The 27,246-nt window shown below is 47.5% G+C and overlaps 1 protein-coding gene across 2 annotated transcripts in view; it reads left to right on the top strand.

Moving 5' to 3' along the window:
• The window catches only part of NUP62CL (nucleoporin 62 C-terminal like), a 325,577-nt gene that overhangs the window by 187,078 nt on the left and 111,253 nt on the right, over positions 1-27,246 (top strand). Inside the window, exon 5 of one of the 2 annotated variants that reach the window (XM_086964652.1) lies at positions 13,011-13,121. The exons of the other annotated variant lie outside the window; for it this stretch is intronic. Within the exon in view, the coding sequence (XP_086820778.1) occupies positions 13,011-13,121 (111 nt within the window). The remainder of the gene's footprint in view (positions 1-13,010; positions 13,122-27,246) is intronic. 2 annotated transcript variants of the gene reach the window in all.

The raw sequence follows: 27,246 nt of genomic DNA, 5'->3' as shown, positions 1-27,246 counted from the left end.
AGGCTCCACCTAATAAACAACTTTTCAATGGAAAGTTCTACCTAACAATAACTGAACTGCTGGCGCCACTTAAGGAAATATATTTCACACATCACGCTTATTCCACTATTCCTAAGCACCCTAAATAACAGGTTTGCTACCTTCTTTTTAATAAACTGTTTTTAAACTGTGTATCCTATATTATACGTTCTTTTGAAAAGTACAATTTGAACAAGTACACAACGATAGCGGGTTTTAGGTCAGCCCTGCCCAGTCACTTGCTTTTATGTGTTTTTCTTGCTTTGTCATATGTCATGAGCTGCCCGTTAATGCTGTGTCGATTCGAGGGGCGTTACTTTCTCCCTAAGGGCATTAAGTAGTCCTATTGTTAGACTTCAGATGTGACGTTAAATCCAGTCTGTTTTCATTACTAGATTTACTTTGCTGACATGCCAAAATGTTTTATTTCTGATTTATAGGTTTTTTTGTTTACTTTTTGGATTCCTTTACTTTTAAGGATACAATGCAATTCTCTGATCTCCCGTGAGCATTCTTTTTTTTATTTATTATGCCATAAAAATATGTTGTTTGGTTTATAGCTTTTCTTAGATCACAAAATTAAGAAATGCATACGCAGAGGCGTTTTTTTAAAGATGCACTTTCAAGTATCTACTACACAGTACGTCGCTCTGTATGCCGTTTAAGTCCCTCACTTGCAATGCAAACTTGATCTTCTGACTCCTTTTCATGACCCTCTCTGGGACAACAGTTTAGCGTTTAGTAAAGGCGCCGTAATCACTTCCATATTTTTGTAGCCAAACGTGTTCATCATTGGATTTTCTTACTTGAACTGAAGTTGCTAACTTGTTACCACACACTTCTGCGAACAAAAAGCCAGACCTTGGCCTTTGCCGTTGCATTTTGTACTGATTACATATCTACAACAGGTCTAGACTACAACAGAGAAAATTACATTCAGGGTGTATTCTAATCCTTAAACATGCTTGCTTTGCCATCAAAGAAAAGTGTACCCCACTAAGCTACATAACATTGTGGATGCACTGTAGCAAATGACTGGAATATTTTGCAATTTTATTCTTGTAAATCTGCCAGGACTACTCTTCCCAATATATTTGTAACATGTGTAAATAAATGAAAAATTTCCTAGCTAACGTAACGGAAAGTTTCTATTCCATTAAGGACTCGGAGGCGAGGATTATGCCTTCTTTCTCCACTTTAATAAACATCTGCGAAGACACAAACTACGCTTCCAATGGAATATGGGAAAAGCAGTAGAAAAGAACAACACGGTAACAACCAATCACAACAAGAGTCTCCGTGTCCAATAGGAGTCAGGTAGTCCAACAAAGTCCTCTGTCATGATCCCCTCTTCCTCTTTCTGAGCGCGAAAGCAGTCTACCATGACACCTCAGATATCTTGCTTTTGGGAATCAGTCCCTGAAACGGAGAACAAATTACTATACAGAAGTCACTGTTGACCCTGTAAGGAGCTAAAGAAAACGTTATTGCATACAACAAAGCATAACGATTAACTCAAAGTCCATTACTTACTGCAATACAGGGAGGGGTTTCCTCCAGGAACGCTGGGCGGGATAATCCTCGCCTCCGAGTCCTTAATAGAATTGCAACTTTCCGTTACGTTACCTAGGAAATTTTTCATTCTATGTCAGGACTGAATGTGAGTATTATGCTTGTTCAAGGCTTGTCCACCACCAGCTGAGCCATATTCAATAGTGGCTTAAAGTAAAACCTTTTGAAGGTAGAATCTGACGACCAGTCAGCTGCGTTGAGGATATCCTCCAGCCTGGCTCTCAGGCCAAAAGCTTTAGAGGCCATCCCTCCCCGTGCTGAATGCCCCCGAAGTGGCGAAGGCTAATGCCTGCCTATTGCATTACCCACCTGACCCATCTTGCGATGGTGGGGGAGGAAACCACCTTAAAGGGTTTCTGGAGCGCAATAAGAAGCTGAAGCTCTCCGGGGGGGCGAATGTCTTCTGTCATTTCCTCATAGGCTTTGAGACACCTCACAACGCACAACTTGGGAGAATCTGGTAACTCCGGGCAGGAGATAACTCTAGTATGTCATTTGGTGCACCTGAGAAGAGTGAAAGTCACACCCTTTGGAGTAAACATCCTTCCGGATAAGTCCAACGCTCGGACATCTGAAACCCGTCTGCAAGAAACCAAACAGAGAAGCATGGCCAACTTCGCTGAGGGTTCTTTCCTGGAAAGAAACCTGTTAGGCTGCCAGGACAAAAACAGATTAAGAACCGGATTAACGTCCCAAAGCACTGAATAACGCGGTTCCGGAGGTAAGGACAGGCCAATACCTCTCATAAGCCTGCAAACCAAAGGATGTTCCCCAACGGGGCATCCTTGAACCGGGACATGACCGGAAGAGATGGCAGACCTGAATGTGTTGATAGTGCGGTATGCAAGCCCGTCCGAAGTGAGCTGCACTAAAAAAATTCACGATGTGAACAACGTCTGTGCCCAGGGGATCGAAACCCCTTCGCATACACCAATGGGACCATTTTCCCCATGCCGAATTTTACCTCTTGGCGGTACTGCCTGCCCAAGCCTTGGAGATGAGGCTCTCAGCCGCTTCCGAAAGACCTGGAGCCTCCCAACGGCCCCGGAAATCCGCCACGCCATGAGAAATAGCGATCCCATCTCCACCAGAGGATAAGGAAGCCCGTCAGGATTCGTGAGGAGAGTCGGAAAGTGGGGGAGTAGGATTGGAAAATCCCAAGAAAGTTTCAGAAGAACCGGAAACCAGACTTGAGACCTCCACAGAGTGGTGACCAACACCAGGTCCACCTCCTGTCTCCGGACTTGCGCCGAAGTCCGCGTGATCATTGCGAAAGGAGGGAACGCATATCCCTGCTCCAGACTCCAGGCCTGCAGGAAGGCCTCCGTGGCAATCGCCAAGGGATCCGGTCTCCAACTGAAAAATCGAGGGGTCTGGTGATCGAGCCTGGAAGCAAACCGGTCCACCCAAAAAAAAAAACAATGATCGTTCAGCCGTGCAAAGACTGGTCCAGTTTCCAAAGACTCGAATCACTGAAGTGATGGGATTGGAAATCTGCTTCAGAGTTGTGTCTGCCCGACAGATACTCCGCCGTGTCGGAGATCTGACTGTCCAGGCAATAGTGCCAAAAGCTCGCCGCCAGGTCTGACCGGGCCTTCGACCGTGTGCCTCCGAGGTGGTTCACATAACGGACGGTGGAGACATTGTCCGTCTCCAAAAGGACGCAGGACCGTACAGACTCTCTCGTCCAGCAACGTACTGCAAAGGAGCCCGCCAGGAGCTCTAAACTATTGATATGCAATTTTTGTTCTTCTGGAGACCATAAGCCACCTGTAGCCATATCCCCGCATCTGGCACCCCAACCTTGTCTGCTGGCTTCTGATTCGATCACCAGATCTGGAGCTGAACCGAAGATCGCTCGGCCATTTCAGGCCTCCATGTGGTCCAACCACCATTGGATCTCGGCTCTCACCTCTGAAGACAAAGGGACTTTGTGGGAAAACGTGAACCCTTTCTGAAGAAAGAACACCTTGAGGCGTTGAAGGGCCCTGTAATGCAGCGTGCCCGGACAAATGGCCTGAATCGAAGCTGACAAAAGGCCCACAACTCGGGCCAGTTGGCGCAGGGACACCCGGTGTTGTGACAGGACACGCCTGAGCGTGTCGAATTTTCGCGATTTTTCTGGAGGGAAGACTGTGTGTAGATGTTGTGGAGTCGATCACGAACCCCAAAAATGTAAGCGACTGGGCAGGTTGCAGTGAAGATTTTTTCTCGTTTATCACAAAGCCCAAGTCCTGAAGAAGCGAAACAGTCACTTGAAGCTGAGAGATCAGCTGACAAGGGCAGGACACCATCAAAAGCAGGTCGTCCAAGTAGACAATCCTCCTGATTCCCTGAGCCCGTAGAAACTCCACCGCAGGCTTGAGGGCCTTGGTAAAGCACCGAGGAGCCGAGGAGAGGCCGAACGGAAGGGTGGTGAACTCGTAGATGTGGTCTCGTCAGGCGAACTGAAGGAAACGCCATTGAGGAGCAAAGATCAGGATCACGAGATATGAGTCCCTGAGGTCCAAGCAGACCATCCAGTGGTGAGGACGCAAAATATCTAGAAGGCAGTGAAATTTTGAAATAGCGATAGACCAGTCATTCGTTGAACTCCCTGAGGTTGATAACAATACGTTTGCCCCCATCCGTCTTGTCCACCAAGAAGAGATTGCTTAAAAACCCCCGGGGGTGCAAGGAAGAAAGGGAGACCGTGCCTTTGCGGAGGAGGGAGGCAACTTACTCGTCCACCAAGTCTGCGTCCTGTTCCGAAAACTGGATAGGCCGGGGTCTGGACTTGTGAATCGGATGTCCCATGAAACCCTTGTATCGTTTGGAGCACCCACGCATCCTGCGTTAGAGACAACCAAGCCTGATAACAACCTGCCAGCCGCCCCCCTAGGCTTAACAGGGAAGAAGGTTGAATGCTCACCTGAGTTAGAGGCGGAAGAACCTCCACGGAATCCTCTTCCTTACCCACGCCGACCTCGAGTGGGGTAGAAATTCCCAAAACGGGACAGGTCCTGGTATTGCCCGGAGCCTTTCTGATTGCACTGGTTGACCTGGGGATATTGTCAACCGGTGGAGCGACCCCTGCCTCGGCCGGCCCCACGAAAAACATGGGGAAAACCCTTTTTTATCGTGGATTGGGCCCTGTTCAAAGACGTGAAGGTGTTGACGAATTTGCCAAGTTCCTTCACGAAAGGCTCTCCGAACAATCCGCCCTGTGCTACTGCCCTGGCCTCTGAATCAGATAGGTCCCTCGGCTTGAGATCTATCTTTATAAGAAGTGACCTACGGCGCTCTGTATTGAGGGCACAATTTGCATTTCCTAAAAAAACAATCACTCTCTGCTCCCAGTTGGAAAGGGCCTCTGGGGAGATGATAGATCCAGATTCTTTGGCCTCCTCTGCCTTATCCAGGATTTTGGTGACTGGGCCCAAAGCTTCTAAGAGCTTAACCTGGCAGGCCCTTCAGTATCTGTCAATGCCCTTTTTTGGGTCACAAATGAATTTCTGGAGAAAGGTGGACATGCAGGCATCGATCTCCGGGGTCATGGCCACCTTCCCTTCTAGAGAAGGTCGCAGGCACTCCGCCCGCAAACAGTTGCGAGCCTCCTTTTCCAGGGGGCGGCGAATATGTTCTGCCACATATGCCGCAACCTTTTCCGCCGGGGCCCACTTCGAGGATCGTGGGTGGACAATGTCATTCAGGTTTAACATATCAGCAGTAAGCTGAGGCGCGGAACATGAATGTGAGGGGAGCCAGGGTCTTGAAGGGCCTGGGGAATCTGGGTCGCCATCTGCGTCTTGGTCGGTAGTCTGGGGGGTTGGATCAGGTGGAGTGAGGGTGCCTGCGGTGGGCGCCTTCTGACTAGCCACAAACGCTTGGCGCAGGCGCTCGAAAGCGTCAGTATCTACTCCGGGTTGCCAGGAGCGTTTTGCTGGCGGAGGGCCAGATGGATCAGGGGTGGAAGTGGAGGGCCCCACCGCTAAGCATTGGTCAAGGCGCGAAGACGCCTGGTTAATTTGCTGGGACAGTCTATTTTCCAAGTGGGAAATAGCTTGGTCTACTGCTTGGTAGATAGATGAATTCACTGCCTCGTAAAAGGCATCACCCCAGGGTAAGTCTGCGAGGGGGTCAGCCTCCTCAGAGTAATCATCATAGTACTCCATAATGGTAGCGATAGTGTGGCTGGGGGGTGGAAAGAAATAGAGACCACAATGGCACAATCAATAAGGCTGGGTGTCAGCCTGCGTGTTTGGGCGGCAGAGACCGCAGATTAGTATGGGGGGGTCTGCCCTGTGACTAGTGCTGGCATAAGGTAGAATACAAACAATACTCGTGACCCCCACACTTAGGGGTCTCCACTGGTCTGGAGCTTGTCCCCCAAAGTAGGCCTTATCAGGCCAGTACGAAACCTCTACTAACGAGGCGCAATATAAAAAACAGTACAGGACTCAAAATCCTTCCCCAGTACCTGAAAGCAGGACTCTGAGCGTTAGCATTGAAAAACGGCAAAACGCACACTTTTTTATTGCCGTGTACGGATCCCCAACAGGGCGTTCAGTCTTAGACCAGGGCTCCTGGTAATGGCTGACGTGTGCGCGGTGTTTGAATCCCTGAGGAAACTTCAAACACCGCGTTGCGTCCAAGCCAGTCTCCCTATCAGCGGTAGGCCCTAGGAGCCAGCCAGCCGAAGACGCGTAGGGACGGGTGAACGGCCCCCTGTGCCTGCGGCGTCAAACAGAACACGCAGCAAGAGAACTCGCACCGCCACAGTCGACAAGGAACCTGCGGGCAACATCCTTTAGAACCCCTAAATAAAGACGGAAATCAACGGGAGTAGAGAATAGCGCGACACTAATGAAAATACACTTTGGAATTATTTCAAGCACAGTCTCAATGACATAACGCTAAATAAAACAATGGATGCACATTGGAATCAATCTAGTACATCAAAACCAAGTGCTAGACAAAAAAACTGAGGAGCACTTATCTAAGGCTGCTGAGCAGCGAAGAAAGAGGAAGAGGGGATCATGACAGAGGACTTTGTTGGACTACCTGACTCCTTATTGGACACTGAGACTCTTGTTGTGATTGGTTGTCACCGTGTTGTTCTTTTCTAGTGCTTTTTCCACTGTTCCATGGGAAACGTATTTTATTCGTTTCTTCGCTGCTGTTTAATAAAGTGGAGAAATAAGGCATAATCTTCGATATAGAATCCCAAATTTATATCCGGGTCGAAAAAGTCATAAAGCACTTAAAATATTATTTTTTACAATCAACCAGTCTATAATTCTCGTTTATCAGAATACTGTGGAGTCGTTTTAAAAAAATCTGGTAGGATTTTCTTTGCCGTTACAAATGTCATTGGAAATGTTACGACAGTCCAAGCTTGCATTTTAATATAGAATACTGTTCGGTTTCTGACATGTTTGCTTACCTTAGCCTAAAAATAGAAGCTAACATTTTATTTCTCAATGCACCTCCTGTGTATATTTACGTCAAAATGACGTTGCTAGAATTTAGCGCCAGCTGACATGCATAAAGACTGAGCAGTGGGAGTTAAAAAAGCTTTCGTGTAAACATCCTTGCCATGCGCGGATTGCGTCAGGTTTATTTGCATTATTTTATTTAAGTTCTTCTTGCCAGAAAACTATCCTTTAGAGTGCTCTGGAAATTATACCTGAATTGTATACCAGAGGAAGCATGGCCATTTCCTCGCTGTGTTAAATACTAAGCCCCAGGGAATTGACGTAGTCCCTTTCAATAAAATACGTACTCGCCACTGGTTTTCCAGAAATAGTTCTGCCTTTTTCCCCTGTGGCTTTCAAAAACCACCTTGCATGTGTCATAATGTCCCGCGGCATGAAAATGCATTAGGAAACAGGTGAAAAGCCGCTATCACAGGTTAAGTGCCACTAACATTTTGTAGTAAGATATATATATATATAGCTTCTGTTTCTTCTAACCTGGTGTGTGTATTAAGCCCTGTAGCAAGAGTTTTGGTGATAACTAGTGTTGCTATAGGGCAGCTCCAACACTGGGCTTTGATAAATCGTTTTCACAGTTTCATAAGGCCAGGTAGAAAAGGAAGCACGCATGTATAGGACTTACATTATATTTCTAACAAGTAATTTAGTCAGGCATTCTAGTTACTAAATATGGCTGATGCTTCTGAAAATATTGAAGCAATATTATATCTTGCATGGTTTGGGAGTGCCCGAGGTTTCAATAGTCTATGATCAAGTACACCATTTGTTGAAAGTTACACTGTGATGTGTGAGACCCAGTAGCTATGATCCGAGAATAGGACTGGACATCCTCTTTTTAAACCAGAGTTGTAACTGCCCTATGTCAACCAAAAAAACAAGACTATATCTTTCCATATTTGTTTAGCCTGGGTTTTAACTGTTGGTAATATTTCCATTAGAGAAATGGAGATTAGAGAGTAAGCTGATCTGATTGACATTCAGTTACCTGGACTTAGGCAGTAGTGCAATTAAAATTCATTTTAATTTACACTTGGATGGTTTTGTGGTAGTGTTAGATTCCTTTGGATCTGCGTTAGCCAATACCTTTTTGATTTTACTACAATAAAAATATGTATATTATACGTAGTTCAAGGGGCTTTCAGCCATCCCTCGTCATCCATTGGTGTGTTGTTGTGTCATTAACCTTTTACTGCTTCCCAATACGGCATGCAGCATGGGCAGTGGGTCAGCCTTTAAGTAACTGCATTTTGCTCTTTCATATCCACTCACAAGGTGGTTCCCTTCATTGCCAGTGTTTTTTGCTTTTACATTATTGTTACTGTGAGAAAGTGAATTAATGATGGAGGTGGATTGTGGTCCGTCACAAGTAATAAGGTCAATATCTTGTTAGGTCCAGTTAAAAGCTTCTGTAAGCTCAAGCCCTGGTAGTTATGGCACATAGCAGGCAGGCTTAACTTCTATCGGACCGACATCTCCCACCCACGCGCCTCTCAATGGCCCTAAAGGGTCTGGCACAATATTTACTAGTGTTTTGTATATTAATGATATTGCCTTCTCCTCCAAGGGGTCTGTCAGGAGTCTATCCTCCAATAGAGAGGCCTGGGTCTGATCTTGGGTCTGTGGCCCCTTCCTGTCCCCAAACACCCAGTCATTCACCATAACCAACTGAGCAGCCCAGTAATACAACCTTACCTCTGGAACCTCCAGTCCCCATCATAAAAACCCCTCTGCAATTTATGCAAGGCTATACGTGCTGCTCCTGTGTCGATAGGAGGTATCACAGCTCTCCCTCATTCATTTGGAAGAACGATGATGAAATCGGATATGGAGTATTTTGCAGGACATAGAGTAGGCGAAGAAGTGTCATCGTTTTAAATATGGCCTGTATCGTTAAAGGCAACGTCCTCGAATGCTGGGCGTCTCCTTTAAATCTGTCCAGTTAGGGCAGTAGGTTTCTTTTGTAAAATCTCTGAGGGTGCCTTATAATATTGATCTCTAAATATTTTAACCCTTTCAAATTCAGTGCAACCATGCACCTTGATATCAGGTTAGGGATTCCCTTGCAAATGAAAACAGGGACTTTTCCCAGTTAATACGATTAGTCCCCGAATATACAGAAGATTTGCAATATTCTGTCAATGGACTTCCTGTGGCGTTGAATATGTAATAAAGTCGGCATATATGGAAATGCGCTCATCCCACTCGTCACCTACTGAGAGTCCGCATATCAGCGAGTCCTGACGAACCCATGCCACCAGTGGCTCCGGCACCCGAGCAAACAGAATCGCGGATAGCGGGTACTCTTGTCTTGTGCAGGGTGAACTTGCGGGTCACAGTTGCATTGGCACGCACTCTCGCCAACGGCTGCTCATACAACAACTTTACCCAAGCAATACATTTCGGTCCAATCCCCTTGCGCGCCATGACTGCCTGCTAGTAGTTGCATTCCACACTATCAAAAGACATCCTGGCATCCAGGGACAGGAGAGCCGAAGACATGCAGGACCACAAACAACCTGCGCAGATTGATCCTGTGCGGTATGAAGCCCGATTTGATCTGGGTGTACTAGTGAGCGAATCACCGTCCTCAGGCACATGGCAAGTATCTCCGTCAGGACCTTGACCTCGAAATTCAGGAGAGATATTGGTCTGTACGACCCACAGCTCAACAGAGACTTAGCCTCCTTGGGTATCACTAGATCAATGCCAAGCACTAGTCTTTTGGTAAAACCACCTCCTGATTTGCCTCTTGAAACATAGTGAGAAGGTGTGGGGTCATTTTATCCAGTAAGAATTTAAAAAGTTTGGGGGGGCACCCCATTCGGCCCTGCTGCTTTCCCTGATTGTTTAGCTAGGGCCGCCATGGTAATCTCCTCCACCATCAAATCGCCTTCCAATCCATCTCTTTCCTCAGTAGTCAAATCTGGTATGTTAATATCTCTATGAAATTTGACAGTCTGGCTTGGCATACCCGGAGGTGGATGTATACTGCCTTTCATAGTGGGAAACAAAGGCCTCTGCAATCTCATGCCCCGTCATACGTGCCATTCCTAGGTCATCTAGTATCTCCAGACCCATCCTCTTGAGGTCTCCTGCTTATCCAGCCATGCCAGATGTTTGCTGGCCTTTACCCCCATCTCAGATATTCTATATCTAGTTGCCCTTGCTAGTGCCCTGGCGCCATCCTCCAAAAGCTCTTTGTGCCCTTGTTCTCGTAGGCAAAGGTGACGGGTTACCTCCCTGGGTTTTTCTTCTCCCCTCCTGTCTGGGCTTCCAATTCTAGAATCCCTCTCTGTCCAGAGTCTTGCATTTCAATACTCATTCTTTTTTTGGGGGCCCCTATCAAGGCCTGAACGTGACTCCTAAGTACTGTCTTGAAAGCCTCTCAAAGTATCAATCCTTAGTCCACCAACCCCGTGTTTTCTGTGAAGAAGTGATCAGTGCAGTCCTGAACACTGCACCCAAAGTGTGGGTTTCTAAGGTACCATGTGTCAATCCTTTGGGGGAAAAACATGTTCCCTCAAGGACCCCTCTAGAGTGGCCTCTATGGGGGAGGGATCTGATATCCTACAGGCTGTATGCTTCCTTGAATTGTCCCACAAACTGAGTCTGTGTGATCAAATAGTCTAGCCACACAAGGCCCCCATGTGCTACGGCATGTGAGCATATTGTCTAACATTCCCACGCCAAATATCGCCTAATTCCACAGAGGAGAGAAAATCACTTAGACCCCCGTCACTCTTCCCTGAGGACACCCCTCCCAGAACGTCCTGTTCCACCAAAAGTACATCGTTCATGTCATTCCCCATAATCCACTTTCCTGTGGGAGTTCCAGAAGCAGCAGGCCCAACACATCCAATGAGGGGGGTTTGCAGTCTGGGCGGGGCGTATACCTAGAAGAGGTCAATGGTCATTCCCTCCCACTGCCCACTCAAGGTAACATATCTTCCCAATGGGTCCGTCAATGGTCATTCCCTCCCACTGCCCACTCAAGGTAACATATCTCCCCAATGGGTCCGACCATGACTTCCCTGGTATAAAGGGAGATGCCTTTCTCCCTAACACACCCACCCCTCTGAAGCCTGTGGCGTGTGTGTGTTTGTGTGTGTGTGTGTGTATATATATATATATATATATATATATATATATATATATATATATATATATATATATAATCTTTCCGGTGAATGATTGGCGGCCATCTTGGAATGAAGGTCCGTCATTTCTCTTTGTATTTTCTCTTTGTATTTTCCCTTTGTATTTTCTCTTTGTCCATGCATTGCGAGTGTAGTTGAAAGGTGCTTGCTGTAGCAGTTCTTCTGGTCGTAAAAGCGCACACGGAGAAGAGAAAATCTTTCATACATATCACTAAAGCTGCCTTTAGGCCAGAGCTAAAAATAGCTGTGCAATTGACGCAGTACAGGTCAGCACAATATCTACCAGTTTTACATATTTATAACTCCCTAACTGTCCTGGGCTGCAAAGCAGATTTAGTCCAAATACGTGGATTCGAGCTCTGATTTCCAGGTTACAAGATCCGGAAGTGTATTTTTCCACTTTTGATGTTCTTACCGTTGGCCTAACTAATGGACACATTTGTGTTTTTTTTAGCTCATCAACGACCCGATTAGCAGAATCGAGCTGATCTCTCCCGCAAAAAAAGGATTTTCATATGTAAAGAACCCTATATTGCAATTCGGTAACCTATTACTGAATCGCAAAATGGACTAGCGGTTCGGCATTAGGAAGGGCGTGTTAAGGGCTTCCCTTGCTAATAGTGGCACGTAGTGCTATGTGGGAATGTTTTGCAACTGAAATGTGGTCGTAAACCATTCACATTTTACTGCCTACTTCAAGTAGGTCGTGACCCATTGCCCATTCACTTTGTGAATGATTGTAAAAATATTTTTTAAAAGAAGGTAGTGGTCCGACGGACCACTAGCTACTCTTGAAAAATGAAAAGAAAATTTTTTGTTTTTAAAATACATCCCGTTTTCCTTCAGGGAAACCTTACTCCACTAAAAGAAATAAAAACATTACTTTATTTAAAAGCAATCACAGACACATGGTGGTCTGCTGACCCCAGCTTGCTATCATCCCTGTGGTTTTAGCTGTTCCCAATTGGTCGCAAATTGCGACATACCTCAAGATTAATGAGGTAGGTCTTTTTGCTACCCACTGGAAATCGTAAACCATGTAAAACACACTCTAGTACATCACTGTTTGCGAATACCTAACAGCGAATCGACTCGCTATTAGGTATTCGCAAACACAAAGGCATGTACTTCTGGTCTTAAACACTTTAAAACATTATTCACAAAGATTTGCTTCAGTTGATACATTTCAAAATGAAACTCACTGGCAGTTGGTTCTGGACTCCATAGAAGCTCAGATGTTTCTTGTGACTTGATAAAATGCAAAGCGTATGTGTTTAATGTGCAAGTCGCAAAATTGAAATTAAGTAACTAAGCTACGTTAGGGTAAGCATTATTCTGGTGTAATTGTGTATTGCTAACTGGTCCGATATAGCTTCCTGCACCGCCTACATCAATGAAACAATTTTGTTACCTTGATAACTGGATATTTGTTTATTTCCGGCTTCGACCTGAAACATTTTCAGAATTTATTTGTCTATCTTGGCATTGTAAATGTCTACATGGATTTTGAAGACCAGCTAAGTGGTATCCATAGATCTATTGAGTTTTGATATTATAACTTCATTAAGAGTTCAGACAGGCCGACGTACATGTGCATATTAAATATTTGTTTGTAAAATACACCAGTTAAATGTTAATATGTCCCTTGTGACATACAAAGTTCCCTAACACACTCTTATTCATGCATTTTTTCACTTTTGAAAGTCCTGTTTTTGGGATATATTACTGTTTGTCTGTTGTATGTAACACTAAAATTACCCTTAATACTTTATTTTCTTTGGGTTAGGATTTGGCATGCAGCCCTCAGCAGTATTACAAGGTGCTGCAGCTCCTTCAGGAGCACTGCCAGCCTACCCCGGCCAAGGACCAGGCTTGGCGTTTGGCGCAAAACCTTCAGGTACTGTAGTGTTTTTGTAGGACTGTTGACCCTAGCAGCAGTTCAGTCTGCTTTAATTTTCTCCTATTTATGTCTGAAAGAAAATTGTATGATGGCTCCTGTGAAAAGCTGGAAGCGGGGAGGTGGAAGAGCAATGAAAGCTTGGTTAAAATAGATGGTTTTAAGTGTATATATCTTGAAATGATGGAGGATACGATCAGATAGTGGTTCTAAGACACTTTTAAAGACTTTTATTGCCGGATCAGAATGCCTCAAGTGATCCTCTGCAAGTGTATATATTTTCTTTAGTCTGAAGATGGGGCGAAACAACAAATCTATAAATGCCAGTATTCTTGTTCGGATATTGATTTGATGTTTTTCTTTTATTACTCTAATTACCAAATAATTGCTAACTGGAACTAAAACCCATTCCACCAACCTAAATCTGCTTACTCATTTGCCTGCTCTGTTCTCATAACCCATGTATTGTGAAGCGGTTGGTGGGCTGATCGAGTCATTGTTTTTAGGTCTCCTCAGAGACTGTGCATGTACTGTTGCTTGAGAAACAATTTGTTTGCAAACAAGGGGTTTGGACCCCGTTAATAGATTACCATTTGTTGGCATCATGTTCACTATTGTTTTCTTGTTTCTCATTGGTCAGCACAGACCGGTTTCGGTTTCACTTTCCCTTCGTGTGTTTGTCCCTTCCATGGAACATTACATTCTGTCACGGCCAGTGTCCTTCCACTGGTTGCCAGCTACTGGAGTTGTTATTATTAGGTCAAGCCTGGGCAGCGCAAGCGCTGCTGCGAGTCCTGCAGTAGTGGAATATGGCTCTGAAGCCCCACCCACTCTCCACTCATATTTGTATTGGCTTGTATCATTGTCCTTCGTAAAGGCTGGCTTCCGATTCAGTATTATGCTTCATAGTCCCTCCTTGGTACCGCTTTGTCTGCATTTGTTACCTCCAATAATGACTGAACCTTTTACTTGTCTTGCTACACGGTCTGCTTTATCTTGGCTGTGAGCACTATTTTGTTTAATGATTTCCCCCTATTCCATCCAGGACGTGCTTTCCCTACAAAGCAGCAAGCTGCCTGGCCAGTCTGCTTTAACTTTAGCGGCCCGCTCCTTTATTTATTTAATTTATCAGCCAGGTCTGCTTAAATGTTAGCAACCGCTGCGCTATGAAACTTTTTTTTTTTTGTATTATAAAGTTGGGTGAGAGCGCCCCACAGGGTGCTTTCACTTTAATGGTGGCCACATCCTTTTCTTTAAATGCTGTTCGTTGTAGTCCGCTTACAGCAAGCTGTTTCTAAAGAAAGGGGCATGATTGCCATTAAAGTGTAAGCACCACATGGGGCCCTTTACCCAAAAAAACACTGGTTTGTGCATTTCACAATCAAATGATTTTTTTGTGTGTAAAAACTCCCCATGCGGTGCTTAAGTTGTGCCTGGAAATGCGGCACTCCCATCACTGGCTTCTCTCCTGCGCTTATACTGCATTGGTCTGGTCTCAACTCCCCATGCTACCCTGGTACAGGCAAGTGAGTGTTCCTGCATGGTGGCGCGTGGTGCGGTGCTGTCAGTGGCCCGAGTGCTTCATTAGGTCGAGCCTGCACATTTGCGTTTGCTCCTGCAGAGTGTAAGCTGCTGCGAGGAATGAGATAATTAACCCCTGTGAATGAACACTGGCTGGCACTTGAGCACGTGTAGTTCCAGGCACGACACACGCTTTGTTTTCATGACCCAAAGTTCATTTTCTGGCAGCTTACTCTTTTAATTACCTGTTGTATTTTACTTAGCTCCCTCCCCCTCCCGTTGTCCACATTCCCTTTGCTCTAGCCCACCTCCTTTTGTCCACGTTTTCTTCTACCCGCCTCCCTCCCGCCACCCTTTTTTAGGTCTCGCCTGTCGATGCGCATGCGCATCGAGCTTGCGAGACTATGGGGGCTTATCCACTCTTTAACTACTTGCAAGAAATCGTGGCGATTCCTTGCAGTGCCCGTGACTTTTAAGCTCAATGCGCATGCGCATTGAGCTTAAAAGCGAGTGCACATCAGTTCCCTCATCCGCACATCGCATTTCTCCTCCCCCCTCCCCTTCTCTCTTCCCTCCGTCTTGTTTATTTTTTTTTTTACCCGCTCCGCCCCCTCCCCTGCCCGCCGTGTCGCATTTCTCCTCAACCCTCTATTTGTTTTGTTAACTCTGGTTCGACGGCTGTTCTGTAATTGCTTTTTTTAAAATCTCTGTTCTCAGCTGTAGGTAAATCTAAAGGGGTAAGTTAGAGTTTCTTTACGTTTCATTCCTCTGGGGGTACGTGCTGAAGATCGCTACTGTGTTTGGCGGTGTCTTGCCTTCGGTAAGAGTGTGGACTTCTTTATTTCAGAGAGACGCAGGTTCCTCTGTTTTACTTCGGCTATTATTTGTCTGCAACTTCCCCCTTTAAGTCCATTTACGTACTTAAGAGTTGTCTCCCCAGTACAGGGTGCGGTACTGCTGGCGCCATGGGAAAATCAAAACTGAGCCTACAGTGATACTCTTTCCACTAAAGCTGTAAAATAAAGTTTTCGTACAGTGTTTAAGCAAAGGGTCAGATTCGTGATGTTATGTGTTAGATGTTATGTGAGAACTGGCTCACAATTAAGCATCTCTTACCTTTAACCTTCAATTATTTGGTTATTCCAATATGGCATCCTTTAGGGCCAAATAAGTGGATGGTTTGACTAAATGAGTTTCGATGGCTGTGTTTGTATGGCAAGTCGGTGAACATGTGTGTGGTGGGACAAGAGGAGATTTCGAAGGGGAAGTAAGGGGTGGGGATCTCCGTTTGACTAGCTCTCCCAATCCTTTTCCCTGATGGGCTCTTTACACGTGGCAGTGGCACCACAACAACTGAGTGCTACCTGTAAGCAACAGCGGTACATGAATCGAAGGACGTAGAGTGGTCACCCTCCCTACCTTCTCAAGGGTGTTAAGATTTCACACATGCCTTCTGTAGGTTTTGTGTTGCGGTAGGAACTTCTCCTCCGTACTTTGCGTTAGTGAGTGTCTTTGCTACATCCGTCCGGGTTATGGAAGTCAACGCCATATTTCCAGCTTTACAGGGCTCCTGTTTCTTTTAATTACTTTACTTGCTGACTTAGTTTATTCATTTCTGGTAAATTTGTAGCACAACCAGTTTTTCAGCTTCCTGTGCACTAGATTTGTTTTCTTGACAGTACGTTTGCAGTCCCGGGGCCGTTTTACAAATACGGTACACTTTTCTTGTTTGCGCCACAGTGCACCTTTCAAAAGGTGCGACCTGTGCAAACAAGGAAAGTGCAGTGTATTAGAATGAATGCGCTGCCCCCCAGGGCAGCCGTGAACTTGCATTACACCCAGGGCAGTGCATTAAAGACAACACACATTGCATTACAAATGCTATAGGTGTCACATTTGCGAAAGTTAAAACTATTGACATTGTAACTGACAAAGCTATTACTTTTGCTATTTTCAAAACCAACACATAAATAAAAAAAGTGTCATTTACAATACCAATTGCTCAAACTTTCCTAATGCGAGACCTATTGCATTTCCAATGCTTGTTTGTACTTTTTCGGCGGCCTGGGAGGTCCCTCCCAGTGGCACCCACTGTTAATTGATTTGTTTGTTACCCACAGGGCTTTAAGTGGGCTGGGTCCGGCAGTTCTTAAAAGGAGGTGCTGAGATGGGTCCCTATCGGGCTCTCCATTTTCGCCCTCACTCTCAGAATGGATTATTATTTTATTTTTAACTCTGCAGTAGTTCACTGTTTTTGATGTAACTTATTTTTTTGCAGTTCTGTATTGCAAAGCTCTTAGTGCTTTACATGAGCACCAACAAGGACATCTTCATTTATTTTTTGGTAGGCACCAGCAATTACGTGATTTGCCCAGAAACGCAGGATGTTGAGCCAACGCTGAGACTCATGCCTGCTTCCTCAGCTCCAAAATTGGCAGCTCTAACCATTACGCCACAACCTCTTGCGCAATCACCAAAGCATTTTCAATATTATAATATTATATTGGGGAGAGGAGTTGGCCTAACGGCTAGGGCGGTCGACCAATTATCTGGGGAACTGTGTTCGAGTCTCGGCAATGACACTGAACTTCCTGTGATTCTGGGCAAATCACTTCATCTCCCCTTGCTTAACAAAAATGAATGTGTCCTCCTGTAATGCAACTGGTGCTATGTAAAGCACTCTGATAAAAATTCAGGTCAGGTTTTCACTATTTAAAACTGTTAAAAAAAATATATATATTTATATATATATATATATATATATAATATAATATATATATATATATATATATATATATATATATTCAACAAACAGCAGTCTTTATTCAGACGACGGTAGCTCAGTAGGGCCATTGCAGGGGGGCCCCAAATGGTACTTGACCTAGGAGAGGAGGTAGATTTTTTAGTTAATGCACGTCTTCAAACTCTGCGCCCACGAAATCGGCAGCAGCCACAGCAACAAAAAGGGCCAGAATCAACAGACGACCCAAAGAACGCCGGAAAAAATACAAATGTAAACAACAACAAAAAAAAAGAAACAACACTGGCGCAACAGAAAATAAAAGATAACACTGTTGTGAATCTATCAACTACAACATTAACATCAGCGGAAAATCAGTTACTGAGCCTAGGACTATCATTTTGCCCCCTCACTGACTTCAATTATACCTCTACTAGGATCGATGTCTTTCGCTACATACGTAAACTTAAACTGCGCAAGTTCTTTAACATCAAAGATGGACTAAACAATACCAATGTGACCAACACAGAACCTTCGGTTCCAACACTTGAGGCCCGGGATGTAAAAGCATTATTGACCTTGCAACAAATGGGCAACTCAAAATCAGTACAGATCCCATTATGTCCACACAACAAGAACTGGTGGAAGCGGAAATTGAACAAACAGGCGCGGGCATGAGCCCGTTTAAACCCACATCTTGCTTCATACCGACCATGCCTAGAGATGCCATAGACTCCTTTTACGAGGTGGTGACATCGGATCTGAAGAAATTGTACCACCAGGTGAAACACCAGAAAAGAATCAAAACAAGTAAAGAAAAGCAATATTGGGCTCTCCTATCCAAACTTAAAAATGACCACAAGAACATTGTTTGCAGCTCTGACAAGGGAGGCAACATCGTGGTTTGGCCTCAAGAACAATACATTGCTGAGGCCAACAGGCAACATCTGAAAGAGACACGTTAGTGATAGTTTCCTTACCTTAAAATATCCCCAGGCGTCTGACTGGATCCGGAAATGTTTGCGTAGCAATACCCCTGCACGTCGGTAGGCGGCTCCGCGTCCGTCGCCGGCATCGTTAGCGCCGAAATGACGTCGTCTGAGTACTTAGATGCCGCCCATGCACGCTGACGTCGGTTCTTCTTTTTTCCGCGCCAGCCAGCGCATATCCGGAGAAGCTCTATCCCTAGTCATTTTTTGACTAAACTTTTTGATCTTTTTGATAATTTCTTTCCTCGAGTCTTCGACTCTATCGGTGCCGGTAGGGATGCCCGGGTTCAAACCCTGTTCGAAGTGCGACCGACTGATGTCGGTTACGGACCCCCATCGCCGGTGCCTGAAGTGTTTAGGCCTCGACCACGACGACCGCACCTGCTCAGGCTGCCGGGCCCTGACATCTAAAGTTAGGCGGGAGCGGTCCCGCAAGCAACTTGAGCTCTGGCAGTCGGCCTGTGCCGTTCCAGGTCCCGGTCCCACAGGAGGTCGAGGGACCGGTCGCGGTGTCGGAGTCATCGCAGCTCCGGGAGTGGACATCGGTCGTCAGGATCCAAGTCCTCAGGTAAGAGGCACGAGAGGTCTGAGAGACGTCATCCTTCCTCCGACCCACCCCGAAGCTCGCACGATGCGGCCAGGGGTTCGGGCGACACCGCCCACGCGGCTCCGAGGGAGTCACAAGCGTCGCCGCCTGCCCCACACCTTCGGGTCCCTGGGCATGGCGCGACGCCGGAGGAGATCGAGCGGTACCTCATGGCCATGATGTCCCTCCCTCCTCAGTCGGGTTCTGTGGCGCCTCCGGGCCCAACGGTCCCGGCTGGAGGCCCTAGCGGGTCGGGTGCTTCGGCCCCGACGCCGTCTGGTGCTTTGGTCCCGACGCTGCCGGCGACTTCGGTCCCAGCGCTGCAGGACCTCACCGGATCCGCTTCCGGATCCGGGTCGTCGCCGGTCGACTTCACGACCTCACCAGCGCGGGCCCCACGGGTGTCGCCCCCGGCGCCCACTGTGGACGCCGTCCCCAATGTTCCCTTCGATCTGACTCTGGCGCCGCTTCCGACGGCCTTTGGAGATTTTTATTTCCATGAGGAGGCCCCGTCTGTTAATCCTGTTTTACAGGAGACGGGTGACTAGGGAGATTGGGAGGGGTCTGAGGACCCTCTGGCACTGGAGTGCCAGTCTCAACAGGACTGGACATATGAGCATGGGGAGGCCAGTGGTATTGACACTTCGCCAGACAATGGAGTTGTCTCCCCTCCGACCGTGGCTTCGGAGGAGGGGTCTACTTACAGTGTAGTGTTGACGAGGGCGGCCAAGGCCTTAAACCTTGAGCTCCCCGTCGCGGCCGTGAGGACTAACCTCCTCACTGAGGTCCTCAAACAGCAGACAAGCTCCAGCGAGCCTCTGCTGCCGTTCAATGAGGCCTTGTGTGACGTTCTTGTGGGCACTTGGTCCAAGCCCCCCACAGGTCCGTCTGTGGATAGGAACGTGGCCATACGCTACCGCCTGGCCCCGGGCGACCCTTGCTTTTTGTCCACCCATCCCACCCCGAGATCCTGGTTATCCAGGCTTCCACTTCCCAGACCGCATTCCCGTCGGCTCCGCCCGATCGGGAATCCAAGAGATATGAATAGTTCGGGAAGAAAGTGTTCTTGTCCCTAAGCTTAGGGCTGCGGTCTGTCAATACCGCCTGTCTCTTGGGCCGCTACACCCACACTCTGTTGGACGCGGTCGCGGACGTGCTGCCACAATGTCCGGAGGAGGTCCGGGCTAAACTCGCCCAAACCCTTGTGGAGGGCCGAGATGCAGCGCGATATTCCATCCAGTGTGGGCTGCATACCACGGATTCACTAGGCAGGGCGATGGCAACGACAGTAGCGGTTCGATGCCACGCCTGGTTGAGGTCCGCCAACTTTTCGGCCGATGTCCAGACCACACTTCTGGACATGCCGTTCGATGGCCGTCGCCTCTTCGGCGACAAGGCAGATCATGCGCTTGAGCGTTTTAAGGACTCCAAGGCTACGGCCAAGTCTTTGGGCCTCTCGGCCACACGCCAGCAATCGGGTGCCTTTCGCTCCTTTAGTGGCCAAGGAAGGGGCGCCCCCACACGTGCTGCCAGCCACGCACCGCAGAATGTTCAACAGCGCGGTGGCGGCAGTGGAAACCGCCGTGGCGGCGGTCGGGGACAACGGCGAGGCCAGTCCACACCTCCCTCCGCAGCACCTGCCTTGAAACCTTCCGAGTTTTCAGGCCCATGTGACGCCAGTGGGAGGCAGGGTTCGCCATCACCTCTCCCACTGGCGCACTGTCACGTCGGGCAGGTGGGTGCTGCAGATCGTCCGAAGTAGCTACTCCCTCCCCTTCGATGCGACCCCTCCAGCCATGCCACCGCAATTCCACAGTGTGTTGGGGGATCACTTGCGACTTCTGCAAGAGGAAGTCACGGCCCTCTTGGCCAAGAGGGCCATCAAGCGCGTTCCTGGGCCAGAAGTTGGGTGTGGATGTTACTCCCACTACTTTCTGGTACCCAAGAAGGGCAAAGGGGGCCTACGCCCTATCTTGGACCCGCGGAACATCAAAGGCTTCCTCTGGAAGGAGAACTTCAAGATGCTGACTTTGGCTCATGTCTTAGCTGCCCTGGAGACTGGCTGGTAGTGTTGGACTTGCAGGACGCTTATTTTCACATCCCCGTCCTGCCGGCCCACCGGCGTTGCCTGCGGTTCACGGTAGGCCACGAGCACTTTCAGTTTACCGTGCTCCCCTTCGGCCTTACCAGCGCCCCACGGGTGTTCACGAAGGTGATGGCGGTGGTCGCAGCTCATCTGCGCAGGTTAGGGGTGTCAGTCTTCCCCTACCTCGACGACTGGTTGTTGAAGGCGGGCTCGCCCCAGACAGTCATCAGCCACCTCCAGACTATGGCCGACCTCCGGCACTTGCTGGGGTTCTCTATCAACGTGCCGAAGTCGCACCTGTGTCCCTCTCAGAAGCTCCTCTTCATCGGAGCGGTTCTAGACACTGCGCAGTTTCGGGTTTATCCTCCCGAACAGCGTTCGGGATATTAAGGCTCTGATTCAGATCTTTCAGCCTTTATCCCGAGTCTCGGTCAGGTTGACGCTGCGGCTTCTGGGGCTGATGGCCTCCTGCATCCTTCTGGTGCATCACGCCCAGTGGCGGATGCGGGCTCTGCATTGGGACCTGAAGTTTCAGTGGGCCCAGCAGCAGGGCAACTTGTCCGATCATGTCTTGATCTCGGAGGGCACTGCAAAACAGCTGCCGTATTGGCTCACGGACCGCGATTGGGTCAGTGGCAGATCCCTCTCCCTACCCCACACGGAGCACGTGGTTGTGACGGACGCGTCCCTCCAGGGCTGGGGAGGCCACATGGGAGAGGCGGAGATCAGAGGCCTCTGGTCTCCGGCGGAGTCCCGGCTCCATATCAACCTTTTGGAGCTGCAGGCGATCAGACTAGCACTGAAGGCATTCCTCCCCTCTGTCTGGAGGAGTGTAGTGCAGGTGTTCACGGACAACACCACCGCCATGTGGTACTGCAACAAATAGGGCGGGGTGGGGTCGTGGACCCTATGCCAGGAGGCTCTGCGCCTCTTGCAGTTTCTGGAACATCAGGGCGTGACCCTGGTGGTTCATCACCTGGCAGGTTCTCTGAATGCCAGGGCCGACGAACTCAGCCGTCGGTGCATGATGGATCACGAATGGCGTCTGAACTCGGACGTGGCGCAAGGCCTCTTTCAGCAATGGGGAGAGCCTTGGTTAGATCTATTCTCCACAGAAGAGAACGCGCAATGTCATCAGTTCTGCGCGTTGGAATTTCCAAGGCGGCACTCGCTCAGAGACGCTTTTCGTCGCGAGTGGAGTTGCGGTCTATTGTACGCTTTTCCGCCTATACCACTTCTGCCCAGAGTGCTGAAGAAGATCAGGCGCGACCGGACCCAGGTTATCCTTGTGGCTCCGGACTGGGCACGAAGGTACTGGTATCCCGAGCTACTCAGCATGTCAGTCGATCCCCCGATTCGTCTGCCTCTTCGGGAGGACCTTCTGTCGCAGCAGCAGGGGACGGTTCTGCACCCGAACCTGTCCAGTCTCCACCTACAAGCTTGGAGATTGAGCGGCGGCAGTTGAGGCCATTTGACTTGCCTCCCGAAGTCTGTGATATCATTCTGGCAGCCAGGCGTCCCTCCCGCAAAGTAGGTATACGCCTGCAGGTGGACAGATTTGTGGCATGGTGCCCAGCAAAGGCTGTGGACCCACTCACTGCACCCCTTTCTGAGGTTCTCCTCTTTCTTCTTTCTCTTGCCCAGCAGGGCTCTGCTCTGGGCACTCTCAAGGGGTACCTTTCTGCCCTTTCCACCTTCTTACGGCTACCTGATCAGCCCTCCATGTTCAAGTCCCCCATTGTAAATAGGTTTCTGAAGGGCATCACTCATATGTTCCCTCCTGTTCCTTTCGTGATGCCCCAGTGGGACTTGACTCTTGTACTTACCTACCTGATGTGTGCTCCCTTTGAGCCGCTCCATAACTGTCCTCTGCATCTTCTTACCTTGAAGACTGCTTTCCTGGTTGCCATTGTACTGTAGTTCCTATTTTCCCAATAGGCTCTGCGCATTGGAATAACAAACAGCAGTGTAGACGTAGGACTGTCGTCATCTAGGTCTCTACTGACTACGTTAAACTTAATTTAGGTTTGCGCCAGCTAGCTCAGAGGTCAATGGAAACTTTCTCGAATGAATAGGGAAGGATTAGCTTCCCTGGCTCAGACAAGAAGGGATTCAGTTTCCGACAACCGCATAAACATGACAACTTTGCTCCCTCAGAATAAGAGTATATCTCTAGAGTCGTGTGAAAACAATAGACAGCTATTTCACTCAGGCAGCAGTGCATACTTAGTTTCACCAGAGTGCAGAGAAATAGAGAGACGGGCGTTTTCAATAAAAAGATGTTATTTATTGAGCAGTCTTCTTTCTCATGCAAGAGAAGTGAATTGCCACAGTTGCAATACTTAAAGTAAAGTGCGTACAGTAAAAGTAGTATTATGAAATAATACTGTAAAAGCATTGATATGGCTTCTTAGCCATATGATACTTTAAAATGGATAAAATATATACATACATAAATACATTTGACTAACGTACTCAACTGGTGCTTCTAACTAAGCCTACCCCGGTGTACCTGAACTAAGCCTAATAAATGGGAAGGGATGAGTAAGTAGCAGTTTAAGTTAAGTTAGTTAAGATTATTTTGCCAAGAATCTGCATCAAGAATTCTCTTAAGGATTTAGTCAGCTCCGTACCTTGGTAATAGAATGTGGGAGGTCTGGTATGTCTTTCCTCAGGACTCGATATTCCAGCAACCCGCAAGGGTAGGCTGGAAACACCGGAGCTGAATTTTCTCGGCTGGAGAAAAAGACAGCGTCTCTCTCAGTGCGTCAAACAGGAGGGGCGGCTTCCATGGGCACTCGCATCAGCTGGGCTCTCAGGCAAGTAGATGGCCGCTCTGCTCCAAACCACCGTGTGTTTGCTTAAGGCAACTGTTGGTATTTTATACCTGGAAGGTGCCGGGTTTGACGTAAGGTTGGACATAAGACGTCACTAAGAACTAACAGTTCTTTCTGGACTTCAGGAGTTCTTGTTCAAATCCAAACAAAAGCAGGCGGGTTTTCCCGGGCTGCTGGAGGCTTGGTTTGTTTAAAGAACGTGTTGTGCTTTCTAGGAGTCGATGGGAGTAGCCGTGCTGTGCTTTGGATTGCATGGGCTATTACTGAATATGAATCTGATTCTTATGCCTTTATCAGGATATTATTGATTATAACCTCACAAGGGCATACATCTGGAATATAGAATTAGGGTCCTAGATATGAACACGACACCATCACCTCTGCCAGGAGAGTGAGTGAGCTCCAGGCTCTCTTCTTCACCTCCTTTCCTCTCTGTTCATCCGGACAAGGTTGTGTTGCGGACGAGACCTTCATTCCTGCAAAAGGTTGTCACGGCCTTCCACATCGGGCAGTCCATTACCTTGCCCACCTTCTGTCCACCTCCGCATCCCTCGAAAGAGGAAGAGAGGCTCCACCGTCTTGACCCAAAACGTGTGCTCTCTTATTATCTGGATCGCACACGCCAGTTCCGGGTGGATGACTAACTCTTTGTTGGTTACATGGGCGCTAAGAAGGGAAAGGCGGTGCACAAGTGGACTATCTCGCGGTGGATCATCTTGTGTATCCAGGTATGTTACTCCATGGCCAAAAAGGTGCCCCCTGTTGGATTGCGGGCTCATTCTACCCGGGCCACGGCGACTACAACTGCCCTGGGCCGAGGAGTGCCCTTGCAGGACATTTGCCAGGCAGCTACGTGGGCCTTGCTGCACACGTTTGCAAGACACTACTGCCTGGACAGCCAAGTCTGGAGGGATGGCTTCTTTGGCCGTTCCGTCCTTCAGTACTTTCTGGTGTGATTATTGGTTCGCAGACACACCACCGGGTTGATATTGCTGGGGTATCTATTCTAAGGTAAGGAATCTATCACTAACATGTCTCTTTCAGATGCACAAGTTACTACTTGTGTAACGATATATCTGTAAGAGACATTAGTTAGTGATAGATTCCTTTCCGACCAACCCATCCTCCCCGTTCTGCGAACCGATAGGGGATTGGGCCTACTTGTCCCAAGGGCACATGAAAACTTGTTGCCCTTGACCCTAAACAATATGTCCTGGCCATCAGGCTATAAGAATTCCGCATTCCTGTCTTACAACCATAGAGCTGGTCGGCTCAAGGGTTCTATGCACAATTTGAGAGGGCGCAGAAGGTCTACTGCCTCAGGGATCCATCTGGTGGTGCCTGAGAATATTCAGTGAAGGGAGCCTAACATGCCAACTCTAGGTCCCGGAATCTCCTTTGTATGTTAGTCACCTCTTAGGCAGTTAGATCTGAGTCTGTCTTTAAAACTCAGTGGGCCCTCCGAAACAATCAGTCTCATTTGCAGAGGTGGTGTGTGACCTGGTGCTGAAGTAGAGTTTGGATCTAGTTAAAATCTAGTCTAGTGATTAAGTTGATTTGCAGTCCTGTAGATTAATGGAGGCGTGCTGTAGTGGTATATCTGAAAGAGACACGTTAGTGATAGATTCCTTACCTTAGAATTACCCTCAGATGTCAGACTGGATCCAGAAAGTTTTCGTCAGCAGTACCCCTGCGCGTCAGAAGTTGTTGTTGTATGGCTCCGCATCTGTCGTAGGCATAGTGATCACTGGAATGACGCCTCAGCAGCTACTTGGATGCCGCCCTTGATGCGCTGACGTCAGTTCTTTCTTTTTCCGTGCCAACAAGCGCGGATCCGGAGAAAGCGGTACCCAGAGTAAAATTTCGATTGACGCCGATTCAGACTGGGAATTTTTATCCCTTTCTCCATCCTCCTTCTTTCCCACCTGCCCAGCAAATTATGGAGGACGGGGAGAACTGGGAGGGGTTTGAAGCCCAATGCGAGTTAGACCCGGACTGGGCAGAGGATTTGGAGGACGCCGGTGATCTGGATTTCTCTCCTCAACGTGGCGCACGGTCTCTTTCTACCTTGGCTTCGGAGGAGGGTGGTTCTTATTCAGTGGTGTTGCGTAGGGCAGCCGAGGCTCTCCACCTCAAGCTCCCTACTGTGGCCATCGGAACTCACCTCCGGACAGAAGTGCTTTGGCCGGCAGCTTTATCTGCGGAGCCGCTGATGCACTTTCGGACGTTCTTATGGGCACTGGTCCAAGCCCAACACAGGGGCTCCTGTGGATAGGAACATGGCCCAACACCATCGCCCGGCCCCGGGCGACTTCATTTTTTCTCTCCCAACACCCCTTCCCCTGAGAGCTTGGTTTGTTTTGCCACAATAATTTAGATAAAATGCTTTGCATGGTTATAAAAAAATCAACACCAACCTCAATACTGGAATATTCGCTTAAGTAAATTGAACAATGTAAATGAGCACCCAGTCTACCCCACCAAGATGTGGCTAATAGGTTTCATCTAGATGTAAAAGGCTAAAGTTTTTTAATAACAGAAGTGAGATTAAGGGAAACCGTGTTTTTTAACAGACAGTATTTGTAATCCATAATCCCAAACATTTAATTTTCGAGGTAGACCAAGCAAAATTTGTGCAACTTTGTGTAAAGTCCTGTTTAAAACAAAAATTATTAAGGGGAAGAATTTTACACTTATCAGAGTTTAGTTTAGATCCTAAAACCATAGCAAATGTGTTTACCTCAGTGAGGAGAGCTGGTAGAGAAGAGGATAGATTAGATGGGAACAGCAAAATGTCATCAGCATACACTGCCTATTGAAGCTGCTCTTTACCGTAATGAAATCTTAGGATATCTGGTTTATGTCGAATTTTAAGTAAGAAGAGTACTAAAGCAAGAATAAAATGAATAGAGGATAGGGGGCAACCCGGTTTAATTATTCAGTGTAACAAAAATAAGTTCATATTAAACCATTAACCGTTATAGAGGCTGTTGCTGCTGTGTACAAAAGAGAAACTAAATTAAATTAATAATCAAACCAAACCATTTCAATGACTGAAAAGTAAAAGACCAACTCTTCCTATCAACTGTTTTTTCTGCATCAAGTGATAGAGCTGCCAATGAGTGCTTATATTTATAAAACAATCTGATCAATAAATGTATGTCTACCTTTTAACAAAGCCAGTTTATTCACACCCAGTCAGTTGAGATAACAATGGTTCAAGACGAAGAGCAATAAATTTAGCAAAGATTTTATAATCTGGATTGACGAGAGATTGGTCTATACTTTTTACATATTCCTGCCCTCTAGGTATTAAACAGATTAGTGCAACTTGAAATGAACCCTTTGAAGCATTATTAATGATGA

This window comes from Lissotriton vulgaris, chromosome 4_1 (genome assembly GCF_964263255.1).
Source record: "Lissotriton vulgaris chromosome 4_1, aLisVul1.2, whole genome shotgun sequence".
NCBI lineage: Eukaryota > Metazoa > Chordata > Amphibia > Caudata > Salamandridae > Lissotriton > Lissotriton vulgaris.
This window is presented reverse-complemented; position numbering and strand designations above follow the sequence as displayed.